This window comes from Laetiporus sulphureus, assembly GCF_001632365.1.
Source record: "Laetiporus sulphureus 93-53 unplaced genomic scaffold LAESUscaffold_18, whole genome shotgun sequence".
NCBI classification, from domain to species: Eukaryota; Fungi; Basidiomycota; class Agaricomycetes; order Polyporales; family Laetiporaceae; genus Laetiporus; species Laetiporus sulphureus.
The window spans coordinates 302338-324992 of NW_024468527.1; the positions used below are offsets into that span (position 1 = coordinate 302338).

General features: G+C 54.5%; 11 protein-coding genes across 11 annotated transcripts; 5 read left to right on the forward strand and 6 right to left on the reverse strand.

The window, feature by feature from the left end:
• Positions 1-953: 953 nt before the first annotated feature.
• On the forward strand, positions 954-2612 carry LAESUDRAFT_652449 (chondroitin AC/alginate lyase; the record flags this gene model as incomplete). Its single annotated transcript, XM_040904364.1, has 4 exons — positions 954-1272; positions 1325-1772; positions 1833-2031; positions 2085-2612. The coding sequence occupies 4 exons, from the start codon at positions 954-956 to the stop codon at positions 2610-2612; spliced, it is 1494 nt and encodes a 497-aa protein (XP_040764596.1).
• A 229-nt stretch (positions 2613-2841) lies between these two features.
• On the forward strand, positions 2842-3963 carry LAESUDRAFT_652425 (GTP-binding protein ypt5; the record flags this gene model as incomplete). Its single annotated transcript, XM_040904362.1, has 5 exons — positions 2842-2902; positions 3072-3112; positions 3166-3303; positions 3365-3752; positions 3815-3963. 5 exons carry the CDS (start codon positions 2842-2844, stop codon positions 3961-3963), a joined length of 777 nt encoding a protein of 258 aa, XP_040764597.1.
• Positions 3964-4207: 244 nt separating this feature from the next.
• On the reverse strand, positions 4208-6242 carry LAESUDRAFT_713993 (uncharacterized protein; the record flags this gene model as incomplete). Its single annotated transcript, XM_040907030.1, has 2 exons — positions 4208-5960; positions 6019-6242. 2 exons carry the CDS (start codon positions 6240-6242, stop codon positions 4208-4210), a joined length of 1977 nt encoding a protein of 658 aa, XP_040764598.1.
• Positions 6243-7120: 878 nt separating this feature from the next.
• Positions 7121-8238, reverse strand: LAESUDRAFT_139999 (DUF1764-domain-containing protein). Its single transcript, XM_040901321.1, has 5 exons — positions 7774-8238; positions 7652-7720; positions 7564-7596; positions 7254-7481; positions 7121-7196 (listed from the first exon to the last, which is right to left on the reverse strand). The coding sequence occupies exons 1-4, from the start codon at positions 8102-8104 to the stop codon at positions 7255-7257; spliced, it is 660 nt and encodes a 219-aa protein (XP_040764599.1). The 5' UTR covers positions 8105-8238; the 3' UTR covers positions 7121-7196; position 7254.
• A 135-nt stretch (positions 8239-8373) lies between these two features.
• On the forward strand, positions 8374-11378 carry LAESUDRAFT_759031 (uncharacterized protein; the record flags this gene model as incomplete). Its single annotated transcript, XM_040912533.1, has 5 exons — positions 8374-8571; positions 8628-8909; positions 8968-9619; positions 9670-9698; positions 9759-11378. The coding sequence occupies 5 exons, from the start codon at positions 8374-8376 to the stop codon at positions 11376-11378; spliced, it is 2781 nt and encodes a 926-aa protein (XP_040764600.1).
• Positions 11379-11458: 80 nt separating this feature from the next.
• Positions 11459-12954, reverse strand: LAESUDRAFT_140022 (WD40 repeat-like protein). The gene is made up of 7 exons (XM_040901322.1): positions 12843-12954; positions 12686-12783; positions 12555-12630; positions 12237-12496; positions 11844-12188; positions 11655-11787; positions 11459-11600 (listed from the first exon to the last, which is right to left on the reverse strand). Exons 2-7 carry the CDS (start codon positions 12774-12776, stop codon positions 11540-11542), a joined length of 966 nt encoding a protein of 321 aa, XP_040764601.1. The 5' UTR covers positions 12777-12783; positions 12843-12954; the 3' UTR covers positions 11459-11539.
• LAESUDRAFT_725613 (uncharacterized protein) lies at positions 12866-14716 on the reverse strand (the record flags this gene model as incomplete). The annotated part of the gene is made up of 7 exons (XM_040908851.1): positions 14349-14716; positions 14056-14292; positions 13814-13996; positions 13516-13758; positions 13346-13460; positions 13084-13292; positions 12866-13020 (listed from the first exon to the last, which is right to left on the reverse strand). Coding segments are annotated over exons 1-6 (1249 nt in total), but the record flags the coding sequence as incomplete, so codon positions are not given.
• A 130-nt stretch (positions 14717-14846) lies between these two features.
• On the forward strand, positions 14847-16809 carry LAESUDRAFT_725614 (FAD-binding domain-containing protein). Its single transcript, XM_040908852.1, has 7 exons — positions 14847-15307; positions 15367-15466; positions 15520-15671; positions 15718-16043; positions 16095-16377; positions 16428-16511; positions 16565-16809. The coding sequence occupies exons 1-7, from the start codon at positions 14878-14880 to the stop codon at positions 16726-16728; spliced, it is 1539 nt and encodes a 512-aa protein (XP_040764603.1). The 5' UTR covers positions 14847-14877; the 3' UTR covers positions 16729-16809.
• Positions 16810-17028: 219 nt separating this feature from the next.
• On the forward strand, positions 17029-18911 carry LAESUDRAFT_652396 (uncharacterized protein; the record flags this gene model as incomplete). The annotated part of the gene is made up of 5 exons (XM_040904359.1): positions 17029-17100; positions 17154-17426; positions 17564-17781; positions 17838-17958; positions 18021-18911. The coding sequence occupies 5 exons, from the start codon at positions 17029-17031 to the stop codon at positions 18909-18911; spliced, it is 1575 nt and encodes a 524-aa protein (XP_040764604.1).
• A 202-nt stretch (positions 18912-19113) lies between these two features.
• Positions 19114-20655, reverse strand: LAESUDRAFT_678896 (Pkinase-domain-containing protein; the record flags this gene model as incomplete). Its single annotated transcript, XM_040905694.1, has 5 exons — positions 20128-20655; positions 19790-20074; positions 19370-19726; positions 19246-19311; positions 19114-19189 (listed from the first exon to the last, which is right to left on the reverse strand). The coding sequence occupies exons 1-5, from the start codon at positions 20634-20636 to the stop codon at positions 19114-19116; spliced, it is 1293 nt and encodes a 430-aa protein (XP_040764605.1). The 5' UTR covers positions 20637-20655.
• A 96-nt stretch (positions 20656-20751) lies between these two features.
• Positions 20752-22601, reverse strand: LAESUDRAFT_140293 (uncharacterized protein). The gene is made up of 2 exons (XM_040901323.1): positions 22424-22601; positions 20752-22359 (listed from the first exon to the last, which is right to left on the reverse strand). The coding sequence occupies exons 1-2, from the start codon at positions 22469-22471 to the stop codon at positions 20899-20901; spliced, it is 1509 nt and encodes a 502-aa protein (XP_040764606.1). The 5' UTR covers positions 22472-22601; the 3' UTR covers positions 20752-20898.
• Between the last annotated feature and the right edge of the window lie 54 nt (positions 22602-22655).

Here is a 22655-nt window from a genome sequence, read left to right on the forward strand (position 1 = left end):
GCATTTGAGTGACTGGCTGTTTGGGTATGTCCTGGTTTGCCTTTGGGGCTGGCAGGCATCGATGTTCTTCTGTTGGCACCGGTCAGGATTGCAACATGCGGCGGAGCTCTCCAGTGTCAGCCTCTTGGGCTTATATTCAGCTGTCGTCCTTGGGCGGTAGTCTCCGTTCTCCCTGCGACAGCCGGACTATACTCTGAGGCTTCTGGCAAGCCGAGCACTGGATTCTTTTGTTCAATCTTCACTCGAATTTGCTTCAGCAGTATCTTACCATCGCCATGCGTAGAATTAATGCAATTGCCGCAGGTACTGTGGCGATGATGGTCATTGTCGTTGCTGGTACGTCCTTCTTACCTCATCCACGAGTGCAGCCTTGAGCAGCGCACCTCAGCCGATTCGAACGACTGGGTGAACGTCAACTATGTGCTTAAGCAAGGCAGTAGTTCTGGGTCGAGTGACACTGCAAGTTCCCGGAAGAGTATCGTCAGCAGTGCTGGCAGTTCTGCAAAGTCCGGGCCGTGGAGTACGTCCTCCTTAATCTGCTGTCCGATGAGTGACTGACTCTGATGGCAGCTGTTGTGGACAAGGGAAGCGTAGCCCCTCCAAGCGAAGATCCCCAGGACTATCTGAGCTGGGCACCATAGTACGTGTAAATTGACTGTACAAAGATTTGTCCATTGAGCCTTTACGGTAGCCACTGGCCTGATTGTAACTGGTGTTCGAAAGGCACAACACATCTGTCCAATCCGGGCTCGGACGATGGCGGCGATGACGGAGATGACTCTAGCGATGAATCTGATGATAGCCCTGACGATGCAGATCCGGACTCTGATCCGAGTACCGATTCCGACCCGTACGACGATGGGGACGATGACAGTCTGGCTCTTCTCATCGTCAGAGAGCATTCAGACATATCCTCAAAGCGAAGCAGAGGCATCTTCGGCTCACATCGTCGCATGAGGAAAGTCAAACGAGCGTCCTCGGTGGATCTGCAACATATCAGACGAGACGATGGGCTGCCTGCTGGCGACCCGTCGACGACCGACACTACTTTGTTACCGACAGCCGAGGTCTCAGCGCTGCTCAATGATACCTCAGCGCTTCCTACACCGACCGACAACGTCTCTCAGCTTAGCCTTGCAACTGATAGTACATCAAGTTCAATCGGCACCGTGGCGGGGACACCAGCTCCGGCTCAGGCCCCAGCAAAGACAAGCCAAGGAAGCAAGTCGTCATGTACGCCATCACCCACGAAGTCGTTGGCCCCGAGCGCAAGTATGTCAAGCTTCGTATAACGTGGTATTAGCTCACGAACGTTTCCTACCAGCTTGGACGACATGTCCGTATAAAGTCCACGACGGCAAGGTCAATCCAGATGTGCGAACCCTCCCGGACTCTCCGGCGGTGGTCAGCATGTCCCAGTCCGTGCTATACAACAGTCTCGCCTATGCTATGCAGAAGACCAGCGCATACTCTCAAAGCGCAGCTTCTTTCATTGACGCGTTCTTCCTGTCGTCCAAGACTGGCATGCATCCCAACATGAACTTCGGACAGATGGTGCGAGGCCCGGGCAAGGATCATCAAGTCGGTACATTCACTGGCATTCTCGATTTGCGCGGGCTGGTCAAGGTTGTGAACGGTATTCAGTTGCTGAAGGCTGCCGGAAGCCCCGACTGGACGTCAGCCAGAGACAAGGAGATGACAAGTTGGATGAACCAGTACATAACGTGGCTGCAGACAAGTGACATTGGCAAGCAGACCGCATCCACGCCTAAGTAAGCACTTCCGCGTATGCATATATATATTGGCAATGAGATGATCGATGCTCCTTGCAGCAACCACTTCACCTTCTACACCAGCCAGATTGCCGCTGCAAAGCTATATGTAGGTGACACCAATGGCGCGATGACTGCTCTTCAAAACTATTTCTCGAATCAATACCTGGATCAGGTCGCTGCTTCTGGGGAACAACCCTTCGAGGCCGTCAGGACAAGGCCTTACCATTACAGGTGCTTCAATCTGGAAGCTATGATCGTAAGTAGCGCTCCTCATACTGCAACGTCTACTATATTCAAATGTCTATCCAGACCAATGCGAAGATAGGCGATCAACTTGGGCTCAACCTGTGGAGCGCGAAGTCCAAGTATGGCGCGACTATCCAAACTGCTCTCGACTACGTGATGGGTCTAAGCCCTGGCAGTGAGGCAGTTTCAGACATCTTCCCTCATGTCGCTGCTGTGGCCGCGGCATACGGAGACCCAAAAGGGAAGTATGCTGCGTTCCTCCAGAAGCAGGTCAGCACCTACAAGAGCACGCCGTTCTATTTCTACGATCAAACCGCCGCATTGCCAAACTCGCCTGCCGCTCATTCCACGCACAAGCGGGGAGTCGACGAACGATTGGGGGAAACGCTGTCAACGGTCTCTGGCACAGAAGACTTCGTTAAAGACGCCGCCATCACCGCCGCAGATATTGCTTTCGAATGTCCTGCTGTGTTTACGGTGTCTCCAAGAGTCGAGATTGACAATGGTATTTACGTGACCTGCGATGAGCTGAAGCCGTTCTACGAGATATCCATACCCTTTGGCACCAACACTTCTGCGCTTGTTGTCTGATTTCTTTCTAAATCAATAATACATTGTACATGTTCGTGCGCATTTGTTGAGCGGATACAAACAGCAGAGCATATGGCACGCGCAGCGATTCGTGAGCGCTTTACATATCCGGCAACACAGCAAACAGGCAGTAACAACAACTGGCGGTCAACCGGAATCACCCTCCACGCGGTTCTCGTTACGCCACCGCTATCCGCCCTTCTAAGCCCCTTCCCTGCATCCTGTAGACATGGCCGACGGTGCTTCAGGCTCAACAGAACGCTCTGTGCAAGTCAAGCTGGTCTTATTAGGTGAGATTGGTTACTACAATGACTGTGCAGTGAAATCTCGCGCCATCGTCTGCTGCTCGTAACTTGCTCGAACGCAAAGAACCATGTCATGACAGGGCATCTGTTTACAAGTCGATTCATTGAACGATATTTATCTGGGTGCAAGACGTGGTGCTGATATGATTTGCAGGCGAGGCCGCTGTGGGGAAGTCGTCCGTAGTGCTGCGATTCGTAAGTCAACTGGCTCATGCGCTACCATTATACCTTCCTGATGCACTGTGAAGGTCAACAATGAGTTCCAACCCAACAAGGAGCCTACGATTGGTGCCGCATTCCTGACGCAGAAATGTCGCCTCGAGGATCGTATCCTACGATATGAGATCTGGGATACGGCCGGCCAGGAACGATTCCACTCTCTTGCTGTGGGTTACCTCGTTACGACTGCTGTCATCACAAACTGATGTCTTGTACGTTTTGCAATAGCCCATGTACTATCGCAATGCTCAAGCTGCTGTAGTTGTCTACGATGTCACGAAGGCATCCAGTCTCGAGAAGGCGAAGACATGGGTGAAGGAGCTGCAGAGACAAGCCAACCCCAACATTGTCATCGCCCTCGCTGGAAACAAAGTCGACCTTGTACAACCCTCTCCGACGTCATCATCCCCCACACCAAACCTCGATGGTGAGGAAGAGGCTGACGATGCGACTGCCACCCCCGGAGAGAACGCTGAGTCTCAGGGTGGAGAAGCGGAGAGTCTCAGGCAGGTTCCTCGCGAAGAGGCCGAGGCATATGCCCAGGAAGCTGGTCTCCTCTTCTTTGAGACGAGTGCGAAGACCGGCGAGGGAGTTGTAGAGATATTCACGGAAATTGGTGAGATATTATCCCTGCGTTGGCGATTTAAACTGACACCGACATCCTCTGGAACCTGATAGCCAAGAAGATTCCCATCGACCAGATCCTCGCTTCCTCTCGCGGAGGAACTGGTCGTCCAGGCGCTACTGGTCGTCCAGGCACTGCGCAGGAGGGCGGCGTCAACCTAGAGCAGAACGCCGCTCAGAACAAGGACGCCTGCAACTGCTGATTGACGAGCGAATGCAGCATATATGCACGAACAGTTGGCAGCACCGTTTCATGATCACGACTGCGCTCTTTGTTACACTATTACCGTTATCTCTACGTTGTTGTGTTCTTCCGTCTGATCTATATGGTTTCCGTTTCGTATTACATGTATTTGCTTACTATTACAGGCGAACTTCAGATCTCAGCATGCTGGTGCAGAACATCTAAATTAGAGCGGTGACCGATAGAAATGCGAAGCGGTAGAGTCAGTGTGAATGATGGACCAAGTCCATGTACGGAGGGGGTCCGGTCCCATGGTCCTGAGGTACATCGCTGTAAGGCACACGATAAGGCGGAGGAGCATGTGCGTGAGACTCAGTATCGTCGTGATTCGGTGGAGAATGAATGGAGTGTTCCCTAGGAGGCGTAGCAAGATGTGGCGCAGGAGTGTGGTGGACTCCTGATGGGCCACGGAAATCGGAGTCGATGGATGGCGGTGGATCAGAAGGGTCGTCCATTGGTGGAGGCGGAGGCGGTGGCGGTCCATCACACAAATCCTCCTCGACATGCTCCAAACCCAGCGCGAGCCCCAGCGCCTCAATCGCTACGTTAGCGTTGAGGTTCGCGAGGCCTGTCACGTCCGTATCTCGCGACGCCATCTCGACCGTAGGAGGCGGCGTGAACGAGCGATCCATATCCGCATAGCCATCGAATTGCTCTGATGGCGGGAAACCGAAGAGCGTTCCCTCGCCTTCAATGGCAAAGTCAGGCCCCGATGGCGGTGGCGTCATGGAAGGATCCTCTGCAGAGGGCACGAAAATCTCGTGCTCGGATTCGAGGAAAGTAGGAAGCCGCGAGGAGGTGGAGGCTTCAGGTTCGGCTGTGGAGAACGGCGGGGGTGCTTCCCGTTCCTCGAACGGAGGAGGCGCACCGCCATGAATGCTAGGCCCTGCCACTCCTCCGTCGTATTGCGGCGCGTCGGCGTCGTCCGCTCTAATAGTCCGTGCAGGGGGGCGATCATGCTTCTTGTAGTAAGCATTGTCCAACGACTCCTCGAGCTCCGGTAGCGGGGCTGTAGGAGGAAGAAGGGTGATGGGCATTGACAACACCGATATGCGCTCGGTACGACTATGCATGTGCATGAACGCCACACGAATGCGCAGACTAAACGTCACAGAGTGCAGCAAGGTCGTCTGAGAGATCGAAGCACATTCGACGTTATCAGGAGGATAGAACTCTGCGGTGGGGAGATTCTGGCTGGGTTCGGCGAGCGGAGAATCCGTCGGCGAATGTATGATGAGTCGGATGCGTATTGGACGCCTTGGGTGTAGTCGACATGAAGCACCCGACCATGCTATTACTTTGCTGTCTTGAGGTGTGCGGGCGGAAGGCGCATAATCCACATCCTCAAACGACGTATCTCGGGCGATTGGACTCGTCACTTGAGAGAGCGTAGAGCCACCATCTTTATCTGGCGGCGTCTCAACAGGAACGTCTGAGCTAAACGAAGAGCTTTGGTCTCTCTTGAGCTTGACGCACCGGACTAGCTCCGCGCGGACATTGCGTAATCTCACCCCCTGCTGGACGACGAGCTCCCGCGGTGGCACAGGCACGGTCACGTAGACCGGCAACGGCTCGCCGACCTTGAACGTCCTCCGCGGCACCTGCACCTCCACGCGCATTGGCACCTCCAGCGACCGCGTCACCGGAGCGGGCGGACATGTCAACGTATGTGATGAATACCGCCGAGTGTGTACGGTTATGGATTTCGTCAGGATGGGGTCACCGAATGCCGGAGCATATATATTCGCGGTGACGGTGTGCGTGAGCGAGGAATGTGGTGTGTGTATGCACTGGGGCGTATCCGGAGGGAGCGGGATCGCGAACGGGAAGCTTGCGCGCTGTACGGACGAACGAGCCTCTATGTCAGAGCTGGAGGATGAATGTAATACAACCTCCGAGGCCCCTAGTTCGATCTCTGCCTCATACGCAGATTCAACAGTGCGCAGGGACACAGTCCTGAGTGAGTCGGACGCCATCAGCATCATGCCAAGGACGGAGCAAGAGGGGGACGTACACTCGTTCATAGCGGAAAGTGTCAGCACACTTCAACTGCAGCTCGCCCTCGATGGCAGCGTGCTCGCCGTCTGCACCGAGGTAGCCCTTCTGGAAGCTTACGCCGTTTCCAGTCGGAATAATGAGAATCTGCGGTTCGATAGTCGCGCTGCCCGCCTCGGACAGCGCCTCTTCATCGTCCTGCGGGTCGACTGTATACGTCGGCGGAGGCTCTGTGGGCCCCATGGCGGTTTGCGATGAGAATGGAGTTGGGCGTGGCTTTGGCTCGGAGATGTCCCAGATCAAGTGCACAGCGCCCCGTGCTCAGCCACCAAGCGGGATCTTATGTACAGGATATCTTGTAAGCTCCTTGCACATCGCTGTACGAGTCGATTGTGTTCGGTGCCGAGCGGACGGAGCATCTCATCTGCATCGCAGCAGGCAAGTGTTGGAGTAACCAGAATGGTCGAAGGACGGCGGAGGCACACGGCCGGATAATGTTACGTGAACATGATTCAATTGAATTAGCTATAGGTACACAGCTTTTGACAACAGTATAAATCCCGGTACGACAGGTATGAAGGAAAAGACAGACAACGACAGCAGGAATGCAGGGCAAAATCTCACTTTTCAGAAGAACAATTGTCCCCTAAGCTGCGACACACAGAGCCGACACGTCGTAGTCTCCCGTGGGCAGACGAGACAATTCCTTCAACCTCCGCGGGAACGCTCCGGATATCCTTGACTAACACGTCGGACTAGTGCACAATGGTATCATGCCTTCTCTTGGCTACAATTTGACCTCCGAATGCATACCGTTTGGGTACATTAGTAGCCTTCTTATGGTGAAGCGACTGCGCTTTCAACAATGACCGACCAGTAGCATCGGTTTTCGCTGCTTATGAACGGCATACACACAGACTGCTTTGCGTCACGAATCTATAGTGAGCGATCAGTCTTCACGACATCAACGCAGGCATTCTATACATCTTGTCTGGTAGACTATTGCTTAGTGCCTCAGGATGTCTCCCAAATGCGTAAGGCGTAAAGGGCCAACAATCTTCAACAAGTGAATAGGGCTTGATAGAAGACTAAGTCAAGGAAAAGTTGATATCGGCTGCACTTTGACCTCGCACAACCATTGGTGAGGTAGACGAGGCTTCGATAGAGCCTACGTGTGCACGATCGGTGCAAGTGCTTCTGAGGATTAACAGAAAGATAAGATACATTATGGACAGAGGCGGTCGTAAAACTCACTTCAAATGGACTGGAGACAAACGAGGAGAGATCTGCCTCCCATAGTGTATGCATGATCATCCTGTCGCGTGAACGAGCTGGCAGAGTGCATGAGAGAGAGGATCGATGCCGGGTGCACGTTGACCCTGCGAAGCCATGGTACAATGGTAGAGCAGATTTGATCCAGCCGTTTGAGGAACTTGCACACATGCGATGACATCGATGGAACGTGGGGTATCTTGCATACATCTACTAGTACATGGGATATATTATCAGAAACCTAGAGCGTTGTCGTCAGCGTGGTCATAGTGCAGATACTTGGACTGCTCACAACACTGGCAATCAAACGGACATAATGGTGTGTCTTTTCGTGCGTCAGGTTATGTTGAGATTGCATACGGCACTGAAGATCCACTCACCACCACCCTCGTCGGTGATACCGAGCTCGTCCACCTTATATATAGCGAAGCCTTCCTCCGTCTTACGCCCTGCAGACGAACCGTTCGCAAGAGACAATCGGAGTACATACATAAGAACATACTAGGCCCGGAGCCTCTGGAGTCTTTGAAGCGCTCTTCTTCCTCCTTGTCAAGCTTGGGTTTCTTTGTCGACACCTTTACACTCTTGTGCACCTTCGCATCGCTCCTGTGAGAGACAGCAGCAGGCGTGCGGATAGATGGGTCGAGCACTGTCTCTGGTGCACGGCGTTTGGCAGGGTTTTCGTTCTTTGTGTCATCCTCAAGCTCGCGCTTCCTCTTCTCGCTCTTCTTTTTCTTCTTTTTCTTGTCAGCGTGAGATTCAGGCGGGAGTGCAGAAGCAGGGACAAGCTTGCCCTTGGAGGCAAAGATGTCGTCGATTTCCGAGGGAGGCATGAAGGACGCGGGTGCTGAGTCACGCGGGGCGGCTGTTGTCGTTTGCCGGAAGAGGACAACGCTGTCTTCGAGGCCGCGAAAGTCAGCGGAGCACACTCTTGGCTGCGCGTTCGAACGAGAAGCCGGCTAGCTGAATTATGATGTGCGTGTTCGCCTTATCCCCTCTCTGCCGTGCTTTGTGACACCCCCGCAGGCAGCAGAACGACGGGTCGTCCGGGGGCGTCGACGGGGGGCTTTCGTTTAATCTGGACCCGTACACGGCGAAACAGATGGCGGCGCTGCAGGCGACGAGTCTGGCAAAGGCGGGGAACCGCTCTGCACCTGGCGGAACCTCGGTGCCTTATTTCGGAGGATTAGTGCCACAGCTCCTCCGCCGCCCAGATCTCCCTTTCCAGCCAAACCAGCCACAGCCCCAGAATCACGACCACATGCACGACCAACCCAATCCCTTCGCGTCCGCGACCAATGTCAGTGGCCCCTCTCCGCTCCCGCTCTCCTGTTCGCGTGCTCACCCCCCCTCCAGCTCGCCAACCCGCAGGCCATCCAGCAACAACAACGTCTCCTCCACTTCCAGCAGCAGAAGCGACAGTTTCTGGGCAACCTCTTCAAGATCCACCTGCGCACGAACCGCCTTCCGCCGCAGCTTATTGGCGTGCAATATCCCGATGGTTTCGATATAAACCAGTCTATCTGGAAGGGACTCGAGATCTCCCCGCACGATATTGGCACCATCCGGATAGCAAACAGGGATGTGGACCTGTACAAGATGTGGATTCTTGTGGTGCAGGCGGGTGGCCTCGCGAGGGTGCGTTCCAGGTCTTCTAACTGTGCTGTGCATCTATCTGACACTCTTGCGTTCACAGATAGAAGAGTACAACTACTGGCCCGCCGTGCTCCGCCACATGAACTTACCCGAACAACTGCCTGAACCCCAGCCCAACGGCCAGCAGTCGGTCTTGCCTGCTCTCAAACAAGCCGTGTCCATGCTTCTGGGCCCGTTCGAGGAGGCTTATCGCAAGCAGAACGGGGGGATGCTGCCCAATATGCGCCCCAACCCCCAGCAGCTTCCAGGAAACGCGCATAACGCAGGGTCCGTAAGCGATAGTTTACCGGGTTCCTCCCAGATGGGTGCGATGCCCGGTATGAGCACTGACTCGAACATAAGCCTGGGAAGCATGGGGCAATCCATTTCTACCCCGGGTTCCTTACACAGTCTTGACTCTGCCGCTGGGGTCTCCTCGGCCAGGCAAATGACGCCCACTGGCCTGTCGCACACGCCGCATATCGCTCAACAATCCACATCTATAGGCATGAATGCTTCCCAAGGCATGCCTGCATCAACGGCTTCCCTCTTGTCCGGAGCAAGCCTGTCAAACCGACCTCATTCACGGGTGGGCAGCGTCTCACTGCCGGGTACTGGACAAGCCGCGAACGGAACCGACGCAGATGCAGAAGGTCGTAAGAGGACGCGGGAACCGGAAGAAGCAGACGCAAAGCGCGTTAGACAGAAGACAGGTGAGACTACTAAGAGCACGCTCCCATCGTGTCACTGACATCGTGTTCAGGTGGTTCAGACTCATCAGACCTGCGGGCCGTGAGTATCCTCGTGATTCTTCCGTTGACCCGAGTATTCTGACCATTGAGTCGGCTGCAGTCTGTTGGTCTGGATCGAAATTCGGTACCCCCTTCTGGAACAGCAAACGGCCACGCTACACCTGTCGCAGCGGTACCGCGTACAATCCGCGTGCCCTCGCGGAGAAAAATCGAGTATGTGCCCCTGTTGCGCGAGGACGACACCGCGGGTGGCAGGAACTTGGACGCAATTCAGCATGAGTTGATCCGCGCCTCGCATCGGCCGATAAAAGACATGAACGAATGGGGCCAAGTCGACATCGAGGCGCTGGCGCTGTCACTGCGCTCGCGCCTGGCGACGGAACTGAGCTATGCGCTCATGACCTTCACGATGCTGACGCTCATGCGTTTCCCTAATAGTAAAGACTCGGGCTTTCCTATTACATATGCTCCGGACCTCTTAGAGGAGGTGCTCGACATTTTGGAAGACATAGGGCTTGAGGGGGACGCGAGCGAGAAGCACGGGAGCAGCGACACAGCCCCTGCGACCGAGAAGCGCATTCGGACTCACCGCGAGCTGGTGAACGCTCTAGTGGAAGAAGGAGCGAAGCCATTTGCCGGCCTGGAGGCCAAGCATGGATGGAGGGATCCCAATAACGGGCCACGCCCCAGGTATGGGGAGACTATTTTGACCATCTTGAATATTTTGCGCAACCTGTCCACTCTGCCTGAGAATATGGCCTATTTCGCCAAGCACGAGAGACTTCTGTCCATCATCCTCCGACTCTGCGAAATGGCACCTCTTGGAGCGGACTCGCTTCCGCGCCCAGCTTCACCTGCCCTGTCCCTCCAAGACCTGCTCACGCTTCGCAGAGATGTCCTGTATATTCTAGTCAACATCGCTGAACATGTCGACCTCACTTCGTCTCCAGAGCAGGCTTCGGAAAATGCCCGACAGGCGTTCGAGTTTCTGTCATCTTACCTGTCGGATCCGGTGGAAGCGGTGTCACCGTTCGCCTGCGTTGTGATGAGCGGAATTCAGCCCGTAATGCACCAGCCGAAACCGCCATCATTGGCCGACGCAGCATCGGGCATATTCGCACGGCTCTTCCATCCCGACGACAATCGCCGCGTGCTCTCTCAAGCCGTCCCGTCTGAATGGCTCTGGCACATGGTCGAGGCTCTCGTGCATCGGCTGCCCGTCACGGAGAACGACTATTCGGTGATCATGAACATCGACTGGCTCAGCTACGTCGAGCGGATCCTCCTCGCGTTGTATGCGGTCGCGTTCCTTGCGCCGCCCTCGCTCAAGAAGCGTATCAAGACGGATCACGCGCTTGGGTTTGCCAAGGTGCTGCTGCGCATGGTGAAGAAGTTCTCGATCGGCGCGACACCGCAGGTCCGTGGGTACTTCCCGTATGCCTTTCGCCGCGCGGTCGAGGTGCTCAAGCTCGTGGACGATGCGGAGGATTCGTTCGATACGTCCCAGGCGGCGGCGCCGACGCTGATGTTTGGCATGGGCTATGGCGAGCATGGCGAGACTCGCGCCGAGAGAGGTATGGGCCTGTTGAGCGGGTACCAGGACGTGCTCACGTGGGAGGTGATGATGCTCACGGAGGTCTCGCAGCAGAGCGATACTACGGTGTTTACGGAGATGGAGAGCTTGGTTAGGGTGGATCGGTCTGCTGCTGTGTCTGCTTGAATAGGGTCTGATTACTATGTTGTTATACCACTCCAGATTGTATCTATCAGTGTATTATCCAACTGGGCTACTATATATGTGAGATAACGGTGCATGACCGGATTGGTAAATACAAGCAAAAGGCCAACCGATCAATATTCAATAGCGTCAATAACGAGTGCTCAGAGCGGAGAAGAACGCAAACTCCCCTCGTAGATTGTGACTATGCCCGAGTTCTCTCCTCTGTGCGGACAGTCAGTCGAATCGAGATTTAGGACAAGACATTTGTGCACTTACACCAGCAGCGGTTTCTCGTTCTTGTATGGATCGCCGAGCGCGAAGTATCCGATATCCCGATCATGGCGAGCAAGGACGACGCCGTTTGACGGGTCGTTTGATGCTCGTCGAACGTCCCACGACCGAATGCACCCTGCATTGAAAGTGGTCGTCAGCCGCATCGCCATGCTCATACGTATGTACGCATACCATCGGCTCCTCCAGTGACGAGAGACAGCCCCTGGGCTGTACCATCAACCCACAAAGCATTGACCACGCCAAAGCAATGCTTCTCATCCACATCGCCATACTCGTGCGAGAAAACATGCAGCGCGCCGCGAGTCAGCTTGCGCGAGTCAAAGATATGAACCGTATTGTCCGACCGCGCGACAGCCAGGTAGATACCGTCTGGGCTGAACTGCAGCGCGTTGACGTCTCCCACGAAAGGCTCCAAGTCGACTTTGGATGTCGCACGGGGTCTGAGCCGGCGTGCGTCGTAGAGCCGGAGAGAGTGCGCTACGTCGGTGGATCTCGTTGCCAGAACGAGGTTTGCACCTATTCGCGGCATCAGCATGGAGCTATCGGCAGAAAGGCAAAACAAACCGTAATTGTCGATCGCGATCTTCTCGCCGTCTTCCGAGATATCAAACACGCACACCGCCTTGCGAGTCGGAACGTCGAGCGCTTTATGCACACCCGAAAACACGTCCGGCTCTAATTCGCCGGTCGAGGCGAACAGCATATGTTCCGTGCTGCCCTTTCCCCAGAGCATGTCGCCGATTTCTTGACTGGAATCAGTGGGTGCGACGCGTATGCGGCTTCTTGCAATGGGCGCTCGGCTATGGGTCTGTAGATAGATTTGACTTTGGGTTCATTGTTCAAGGTCAGAGGGATCCGTGATTCTAATGGTAGACCGCTCACCCGTCCCTGCCTCCCATGGCAAGCAGCGGTTCTCGTGGTTTAAACAGCAACAACCCCATCGTGCATTCATAATACACTGCAAGGCGGATGGCAATGAGCATCAACAACGTGTCCTTCTTTCAAACGCGTACTTTCGTGCACCAACTTCGGCAACGCGCCAGACTCGACTTCCTTGCAGCTCCATACGGAGACCTTTCGGTCAGTTCCGCAGGAGACAAACATGTCTGGACTGTTTGAATAAAAACAGCTTCAGAGTACACCCACACGATCGCAGAGCAGACCACACACTTTGCAGGATTCAACTGCACGTCCTCGACTGTATAGTGCTTCACTGTTTATCAGATGAGCCACCGAGGCATCCGGAATTGCCGCTGTCAACCCCAAGCGCACTGACAACCAAATTACTCACCTCCCGTCTCCTCGTTAAGCAGGCGCTCGTGCGCACGCAGCGCGTGGCCTGTATTACCTGAGTTGCAAAGGATCAGCCATCGGTAGAAGTCGGTGGAGTGAGATGCTCAATAGCACGCACATATGCTCTCATGCCACACTGTCAATGTGCCTTCACGGTTGTACGGACTCATGTTCATTTCATCGCCAGCACTGATTGGGTCTTTCCCGGCAATGATGGCACCGACGATCTTCTCAAGGGCAAGCAAGTGAGTGACCGACCTTCCGTGCCTGCGTCCACAGCGCTAGCCATCATAACAACTCCGTTGCACTGCGCGATCATGTTGATTGCTGGCAATGTCAATCAGCGACTATAGGATAGCGGAGCGCGTGCATATGCTCACCTCCTGGTGCGCGACACACCCTCCATGCGGGGCGCAAATTGCGACCGATTGCACGAGGATTACGCGTGCGACTTGGTACGTCGTACAGTCCGATGTGCGTAAGGAATGCTTGAATCTATAAGAGGTCCGTTAAGCGACACTGTCCTGAGCATAACATTGACAAGGCATGCCTCGGTCCAGATTTCTCGCGTCCCACGATATCCCGTGGGTTCGTTTTCACGAGGGAGGACATCAGGGACAGCGCTCCGGAATTGTATCTGTGCTCGCCCCTTCTGCCGGTCGATGTCTCGCTTCAAAGCAGCGCTTGAGACCGTGAAGGTTTCCAGCTTCTCTAACAGCTCAGGCTCGTCATCTTCTGCTAGCACAAGGAGCTGTCGAGAAGCATGATAGGTCCAATTTTCCGGGGTATGCCACTACAATGCAGAAGATTAGGAACAACCACGGAAACTCGCCGCTCGCAGGACTCACGATACCGTCGTCGAGAATGTCCAGGCCGGCATGCGCACTTTCGAACTCCGATTCGCTTGCACAGTCGTGGTCTGCTGCGACAGTATGGTGCTCGGAACCTTGTAATTCCTCGAAATCCGCTGTCGATGGTTCTGTCGTTGCCGAGCGAGATACAAGCAATAATTCTGTCTGTAGATTTGACTTCTGTTGTCGTTGAATTGTTTAGTTCATGTCATAGCAAAAAGACACCGTGCATTACTTACCTTCGGCGGGGGCTCGTCGTCGCTGTCGCTTATAACGATATACTCATGTGGCCAGGAAGGCAACGATTGCTGTAGTTGACGAGGTCGCTTTTGCAGATTGGCCACCTGAGCAGAAAATGTGGAAGAATCGTCATACTTAGGGCGCTTCTTGGGCTGATTGGACGTGGTGTTTGCAGGAGCGAGTCGTTTGGGGTAGATGGGGGTTCGTGAGGCCTGTAGATGAATTGTGGGATAGGGCTGTAGCATTGCACTTAGCCCCCCTGCTCTGTCTTTGTAGTCAAAGATAGACGCACCGCCCTGGGATTAGGACCGCTCTTTCCGTTCGTAGCCCCACCAACATGGTGATGCTGTTCATTAGTGGTCGACGAGTCTGTATTCTTCTTAGCTGGCTCAATATTGTTTGGCAAACCTGTCTTTTCTGGCGATGTGACCTTCCTCTCAGGCACTATCTTGATGTTGTTGTGCCCAGTGTAGACAATGCCTTGCGCCTCGAGCTGTTGTACGTGGTATTCGCTCTTGGAGATGTCTACGCGCTGGAAGCCGAGATACTTGACCTCTTCATCTGAGCTATCATCGGTCGGATTCTGAGCTCTTTCGTCGGTGATGATCGCCATCGTCGGAAATTAACAAGAAATAGTTGAAAACCAACCTTGTATATACGCGCCAACGAGACGTGAAGCGCCCACAAGTCGATCGCGTCGCGGTTGATCGGCGTGCGTGTGGGGAAAGGGTCACGTGTAGCTACAATTCGTACGCCGGCCAGAGAGGGAGTTAAGCTTGCCTAGGCTCCTGCACATCGCCTGCTCCTCTCATCGCCGCAGGATGCTGCCTTCGCGCCAGCTCGTCCGTCGCCTCGCTGCGCGCCCACCCCGCCGCCCCTCCCGCGCATTCGCCTCCTCTTCCTTACCCCAGCTCAATTCGGTCACCGAGGCCGACCTCGCGCACTTCGCCAGCATCCTTCCTCCATCCGCGATCCTCTCCACTCTCCGACCCTCCAGCACACCTGCGTCCGAACTTGAGCCATTCAACAATGACTGGATGAACAAGTACCATGGGCGGTCGACGACCGTCCTCAGGCCTCGCTCGGTCCAGGAGGTCAGTGCGATCGTGAAGCATTGTAATAAGCGGAGGATTGGGGTTGTTCCTCAGGGTGGGAACACCGGGCTGGTGGGAGGAAGTGTGCCGGTGAAGGACGAGCTGGTGATCAGTCTGGGGAACATGTCGAAGATTAGGTCATTTGACGACGTCTCTGGTGTGTATAAAAACGATCCCTCATCTGTCTAATAACTGGCTCACGACGCTGCTGTTCAGGTGTCCTTGTCGCGGATGCCGGATGCATCCTCCAGTCCCTATCTGATTTCCTTATACCGCATGATCACATTGTCCCGCTCGATCTGGGGTCAAAGGGCAGGTACGTGCGGACCATGCGCCCTACAGAGCGATACCGACGCTTATATTTCTTAGCTGCCAGATCGGCGGAAATGTCTCTACCAACGCAGGTGGCCTCCGTCTCCTCCGGTATGGCTCTCTTCACGGCTCTGTGCTCGGACTGGAAGTCGTCCTCCCGGACGGTATCATCCTTGATCTACTCAACAACCTGCGAAAAGACAACACTGGTAGATAGTTTATTGATCTAACGCGCCTTCTGCTAACAAACACTAGGCTACGACCTCAAGCAACTCTTCATCGGCGCGGAGGGCACACTGGGGATTGTTACTGGCATCTCCATTCTGACTGCTGCTGCGCCACATGCCTCGAATAACGTCATGCTCGCCCTACCTTCCTTCGCCAACGTCCTGCCTTTATACAAAGAGGTCAAGCGGCAACTATCAGAGATTTTGTCTGCATTCGAGTTCATCGACCGGAGAGCGTACGATCTGGCCGTGAAACACGGACAGGGCCGTGCACTGGATGATGCTGATGTAAAGGGTGCAGAATGTTTCGTGCTGGTGGAGACAAGCGGCAGTAACCGCGAGCATGACGAGCAGGTTTGTCCATTCTACATCATTCCTTCACGCCGAAACCCAACTGCTGTGCAGAAACTCAACAAGCTGCTTGAGGATTTGATGGATGCCGAGCCATCGCTCATCAACACAGGCGTGATGGCGACGTCGCCTGCACAGTTTTCATCACTCTGGGCGATCCGAGAAGGCTTGACGGAGGCGATGGCAAAAGAGGGAAAGCCATACAAGTATGACATCTCGGTACCCCTTGACAAATTCCAAGAGGTTGTGGATACAACGAGGGAACACTTACGAAAGAAGGGGTTATTGCACGAGGGTGCCGTCGAACATGTGGTTGGGTACGGGCATGTCGGAGACGGTAGGCGATGGACATGTCTCAGCTTATGCTGATATTGATTGACTGCCTAGGCAACCTGCACTTGAATGTTGTTGCGGCCGCATATACGCCGGAGATCGAGGCGGCCCTGGAGCCGTTCGTGTACGAGCTAGTTGGTCAGTGCTCATCTGTCACATTCATTACCGCTGCTCGACTGATGGCGTATCAGGAAAGTACAAAGGCTCGATATCGGCGGAGCACGGCATCGGCGTGATGAAAACACATGCACTGCAGTACTCGAAGAACGCGGTAAGCATCGAGTGGATGAAGAGGATCAAGCACCTGTTCGACCCGAACGGGATCATGAACCCAGGCAAGGTGTTGGAGCTGTGAGGCTGGACCAGTGTAATGCCTGCTGTGTCTCGGATATGCATGTACATAATAATCTGCATCACTATAAATGCTTGCGTGCGCGCGGTGTGGCGTGGGCATCGTGCGCGGCCCGGGCGGCACGTGGGGTGACGACCCTAACCTGACACAACAGGGCCAAACTCTAACCCCCATCCAAGGTTACTCTCTCGTCCCCTCCGTTCTCAAGCCCGCCATGGTCCGTGTCCGTCTTGCTTTGCGCGTAGTAGTGGCCAGAAATGCTGACACTTCCCACCACAGCCGATATTCCAGGACAGCAATGGCATGGCAGTCAAATTTTTCATCCAGAAGGACATCTCCCACGACGTACAGGCCGACGTCTGCGAGACAATCGCCGTGAGTCTCCAGCTCGACGTATATCGCGGTCCGTTTACTGATGCGCTGTGCAGGCTCTCGGTGGGAGAGTCGAGCCGAAAGTACCCCGCGCGGGTTACATACTCGTGCAACCCGGCACCGCCGAGGAAGAGCGTCTCCGCCTCTGTTGGGGCAAACCCGACCGCCCCGAGCGATATTTCGTGCCTTACAGCTACGTAGAGGCATGCAAGGTCCACGGGATGCTCCTGAAACAGATCTTTGTCCATGAAGGTCAGCCGATCCGCATGCACATCGACTCGAGCATCGCCAACGTGAATGTAAGGGCGACGCTGAGCGCGAGAATCATGGTAAGTCTTTCTCCGTTGACATCCGGAAACGCGTTTGCGGTACAGTAAAAGCGTGCCTGGAGAGAAAGTTGCCGTATTCTGGTCTTTGACATGCTTACGTGTTTCCGCGCTTACTGGTGCCCATTCCTCCCTTGCAGCACTCTGGCGGAGACCCCACGGCATCCGCACAGTCCGCCCGTGTCATCCTCGCAGACCCGAACACCGAAGTCTTTCAGCACCTCGTTAAGACATACCAGTGCGAGCCCGACAAATACGTCGAATCGTACCTCTGGGTGAGGAAATGCATCGAGAAAGGGCAAGTCATCTATACGCCCGTAGTCTATAAGAATCCCGGCGGGAGACGGCCGGGAGAAGAGTACGTGATGGTATATCAGAAATCCAAAATAGGCTGCTGACTCTGGCTCTTGTTAGGCGGACACAATTCACAAGAGAGGACGAGGAGCATCTATGTCAGTGGATAGCTAAGAAGATCCCGTACAAAGAGACCGGTGGAAGAACCGGCAACAGACTATACCAACAGCTCTGCGAGATGGTGAGGCATTTTTTTCTCCACAGTGCATCAAGCACACGCTTCTGAGCACGTCAACCTGGTAGGCCCATGACCCTGAATACGCCTGGGTAAGACGCCACACATGGCAATCATGGCGTGAGCGCTACAAGAAGAACTGCGCCAGGCTCGACATGCGCATCTCCGAGATCGTCAACGAGCGCAAGCCCGCGCACGGCGAGAAGGGACAGTACGGCTACGTGCGCATGCCCGAGGAGAAGCCCAAGCGCGTACGCAGCAAGAAGGCACGCGGCAACGGCGCTGGCCCATCAGATATGCAGCCTGAGGAGCTGCAGGAGCTCGAGGCCTTCCCGCCCGTCCCGCTGCCCGTCCTCCCCGGCATGCTCTCCGCCACCGGCGGCCCGAGTAGCGCGTATACCGCCGCGATGAACGGGATGATATATGGCGCCCAGCCGCCCATGGGCCCGTCTGGCGCGGTCATGCCAGGCCTGGCAGCGCACCTGCAGATGTCGATGGCGGGCAGAGAGCCTATCGATGCGGAGACGGCGCGCCAGAATGCGACTGAGGAGGAGATGGAGGACGATGAGAGTGAGTGGCAGATTCGCGAGGGCAAACCGGACGCACCGCGGCCTTCGTGGGCGAAGAGCAAGCAAGAAGGTGAAGAGCAAAAGCCTGCAACGAAGAAGCGCAAGAGAAGGTCAGTGTTGCGATACGAACGTACACTTCGTACGCTCATGACGTCCTTCAGCAGCGACAGTCCACAGGGTACCCATCTGATCCAGGAGAAGAAATCCCAACTGCACGTCTTGGACGTGGCTGTGCGTCAGATTGCGAGGGAGTTCCGCTTCACGATCGAGGAGGTGCAAGAATACTATGACAAGTGCGGCGACGTAGAACGCACAAGAGCGCGCTTTAAGAAGATGCGCGATGTCCTTTCAGCGCTGAAGGATGATGATGATGTGCCTGGCTCCTCTTAGACCTTTTTTCGCGACCCTCATGACCTTGATGTCGGATGTATATATGTCTTGGTTTTTGATCTTGTTATGTAACCTTTGGTTTGTATTGTGTGCAGTGTTTGCAGGTCAGTTCTCAATCACATTCACGTCATCCAGACTCCTACGAGACAGGACATCATCTCAATGCAACAAGTGCATGAGTTAAGTAATCCTCAGTAAAACCCTAATCAAACTCTGTCAGTAGCTTGAAATCTGCCGCCCGCACAGGAGCCGATGGGCTGTCATACGGCTTTCGCCGCCTATCAATTCACAAATCAGCATAGATCACAACGTAGGCACCGCAGGAAGGACGTACTTTTCTCCAGCCGCTGCAGACGGGAAGGAACCGAAGAGGTCGGGATGCTTGGGCAATGGTGATTCACTACAGACAGCACACTTTGGAGCCAAATAGTCCATGGAGCAAATGTCTCGACACGCACCTGAAATATGGATGCTTCAGCGCCTCTGTGGCAGATATCCGCATCTCAGGATCATACGTCAGCAGACGTGAGAGAAGGTCGAGCCCGGCAGAGGTGATGAACGGGAACTTCTGCCGCAGCTGGGGCGGGTGGGGAGGCGGAAAATTGATCGTCTTTGCCAGCGGCAGCTTATGATAGTCCGGCCACGAGTGGGGTGTCGGCGGGCCGAGTAACTTGAAGATCATCGACAGCAGCTCGATTTCGCCCTTCGCCTGGAAGAGCGGCTCCTTGAGGAGCAGCTCGGCGAAGATGCACCCGACGGACCACATATCGACCGCCGTCGAGTATTCCGTCGCCCCGAGGAGAATCTCGGGCGCCCTGCGTTATAGTACGTGGCGAGGATAGTGTTGCACAAGGGCAGGCGGGGGAGGGCAGACTTACCGGTACCAGAGCGTGACGACGAGCTGGGTAAGCCCGCCGACACCGACGGGGTCGCCGTACCGCCGTGCGAGCCCGAAGTCGGCGACCTTGATGGTGCCACGGTTGTTCATGAGCAGGTTGCTGGTCTTGAGATCGCGATGGAGGATCCATCGCTCGTGGCAGTGGGCCACTGCTGATAGCAGCTGGATCATAAGAGTCTTGATTTCGGATTGCAGGAAGGGTGTTGGCATGACAGTCAGCAGCGTCTTCAAGTCATGCTCGATGAAATCCATGACTATGAACACCCTTGACACCGACTGTCAATAAAGAAGTAGATGCACGTCATCGAACGGACGCACTGTGTCAAGGTATCCCCTACGACCACCTCTCGTATTCCAACTACATTCTCGTGCTTGCACACCATTAGCGAGTTGATCTCCCGCAACGCTGTTATAGGGAACCCATTCTTTTCCTGGTCCAGCTTCAACTTCTTGAGAGCAACGATATCTCCTGTCTCCTTGTCCCTCGCACGGAACACGACACCATACGAGCCTTCTTCGATAGAGTTGAGTCGCTCGTAACAGTACACAGATCGCGATGGCATGAACGGTGGGTGCAATGTCCGTGGAGGTACATAGATGCTATGAGAAGGCTTCTTCCGCTGTATCAACGCCGCTGGAGGACGCGCAGATCCTTCTCTGCTCGACTGAGACTCCTCCGGAGCAGGAGAGGATTTGGCAGATTTGCCCTTCGAGTGTCGCTTCGCGGGCTGCACCTGTTGGTCGTCTTCGATGTTGTCTGTGGCGTCCCAGCGAGAGCGCTTGCGCGACGGCGTCGAAGGACCAGCAATGCCGGCAATATCAGACATGTTGGATGCAGTACTCGCCAGGCAGAGGCAAGTGAGAAAGAGCACAACGTGCTCACATAAGCAAGGATTGATGTGATCGGATCTGTGGCCAGATGTAGTGCCCTGAGTACAAATTGACCAGGAGAACAAATGGCGATATCAGAAAGGCATCAGACTTGTACTGTACACGTAATGGCATAAACATATTGGTTATTGGTATTCTTTGCACTTGTCAGAATTAAGAGTACAGTCTTACTTGTCATATGAATACGAATGCGGTCTGTTACCAGTGGATATACCGGGTTGTATACCCTCTGAACCGCTCCCAGTCAGATATTATCCAAGTCGTTCCATCATTTGGATATATCACCTCTCGTACCCGAGTTCCTTGGCACCGCAATTGTAGGATCCTGAGGAACTTGCCCGCAAGCCCTTCTTTTGCAACTGTGAGCATTGCTGAAACCTGTACCAGCCGCAACGGAAACCCAAAAGGTTTTCGAACTGACGCGAAGGCGACAATGGCATTCATGAACTTGCTATCGTGAGCTCCGAACAAGCTGAGGACTTCCAGCTGGGGCAACAGAATTTGTCGCGATCCAGCCTGAAGGTCGTGCAGATTTTGCACAAAATCGATCACATTTGGGCCACTGAACGTGAGATATCTAATCGCTGGAAGTAAATGCAAAAGCATTCGCAATCGCTCTCCTGTGATCAACGGTGCACCGTCGACGACACGATGCATCTCGATATTTAGACAGCATAGTCTAGGGAATTTGACGGGAGGGAGAGTAGGATCGTTGGAAGCTAAAGAGACAACGATGGCATCTGCGTCACTGACGTCGGGGGCATAGAGTTCTTCAATCTGTAGTTGCTCCAACATAGGAGCAGATAGATGGTGGAGAAACAGGATGTCGTTAAGACCGCCGAGTCGCAGACTCTGGAGTGCGGGAAAATGGGATAAACCCATCGGCAGCGATAAATCCTTCCAGAGAGTTTTGTGGCCAGTGAAGGTCAAATGAGTGAGGGCAGGACAGTACAGCGGAAGTTCACGTATAGTCCGGAGAGGATACGCGCCGGCGACTACCGAGAGGTCTTGAAGGAATTGCAAGTTGCCCTGAAGCGGCAGTGGAGATCCGCACTCGGCAACCTCCAAAACGCGAAGTCGAGGGGCACCGCCAGAAAATATACGAGGAAATGACGAAAGAGGATTCATAGATCTATGGGAGCGCCGCGTTACATATGGCTCTGGACACGCGATTTGAAGGACCTCGAGCTCCGGAGCATACATGTGTGTAAGTCTTGACATGATGGCAATAAGGAGCCGAGCATGAGGGATGACGATATGCAGCTCACGCCAACGGCGGTGTTCTGGGAGTACGACGTCGAGCAGCTGCATTATATTGTGGCGGGTCGTCGGCTTCCTTTCGTCGATGCATACGCGAACGTCCAGTGAACATGATCCTGCGCGCGACATGAACTCCAACAGGAGCTCCCGTTGCATAGAAGAAGACACGTAGAGCCGTTGCCATAGGGCCGATCGATGCAACGCCACCACCCTCCACCGACGGCAGACAGAGGATACGAGGAACTGGAACGGTAGATTGCACGTGCACTCCTTGCCCTTGAGTCGCGCAGGGGTCGTATCGCATTCCTCGCAGCAAGTCAGCTGGCAACCGAGAAGAAAGATGTGTTCCAATAGTTCTGTAGGTATATTGTGCAGTGGGTGACAGGCTCGTCGAGTCAACTATAAATCGAAAATTTTATTAGCGATACAAGGCCGCAGTGGTTAGGAAAGTCGCGCCTCGTACCCGACGAGCACAACGTTGTAGGCTGTCAGTAATGAACGTGGTAGGCATAACCAGAAAACAGATGTTGGTAAAATCTTCGCGATTGGCTATTTTTGTGGAACGCCACAACGAGGAGTGATTGTGGGTGCTCGTGCGCACACAGGCATATAGATTGATCAGCGGCTTCGCTTCCAGGGTGAAACAACACCACCTAGGGGTGGATTGATCGTATGCCGTGTTTCAGGCGTTTCAT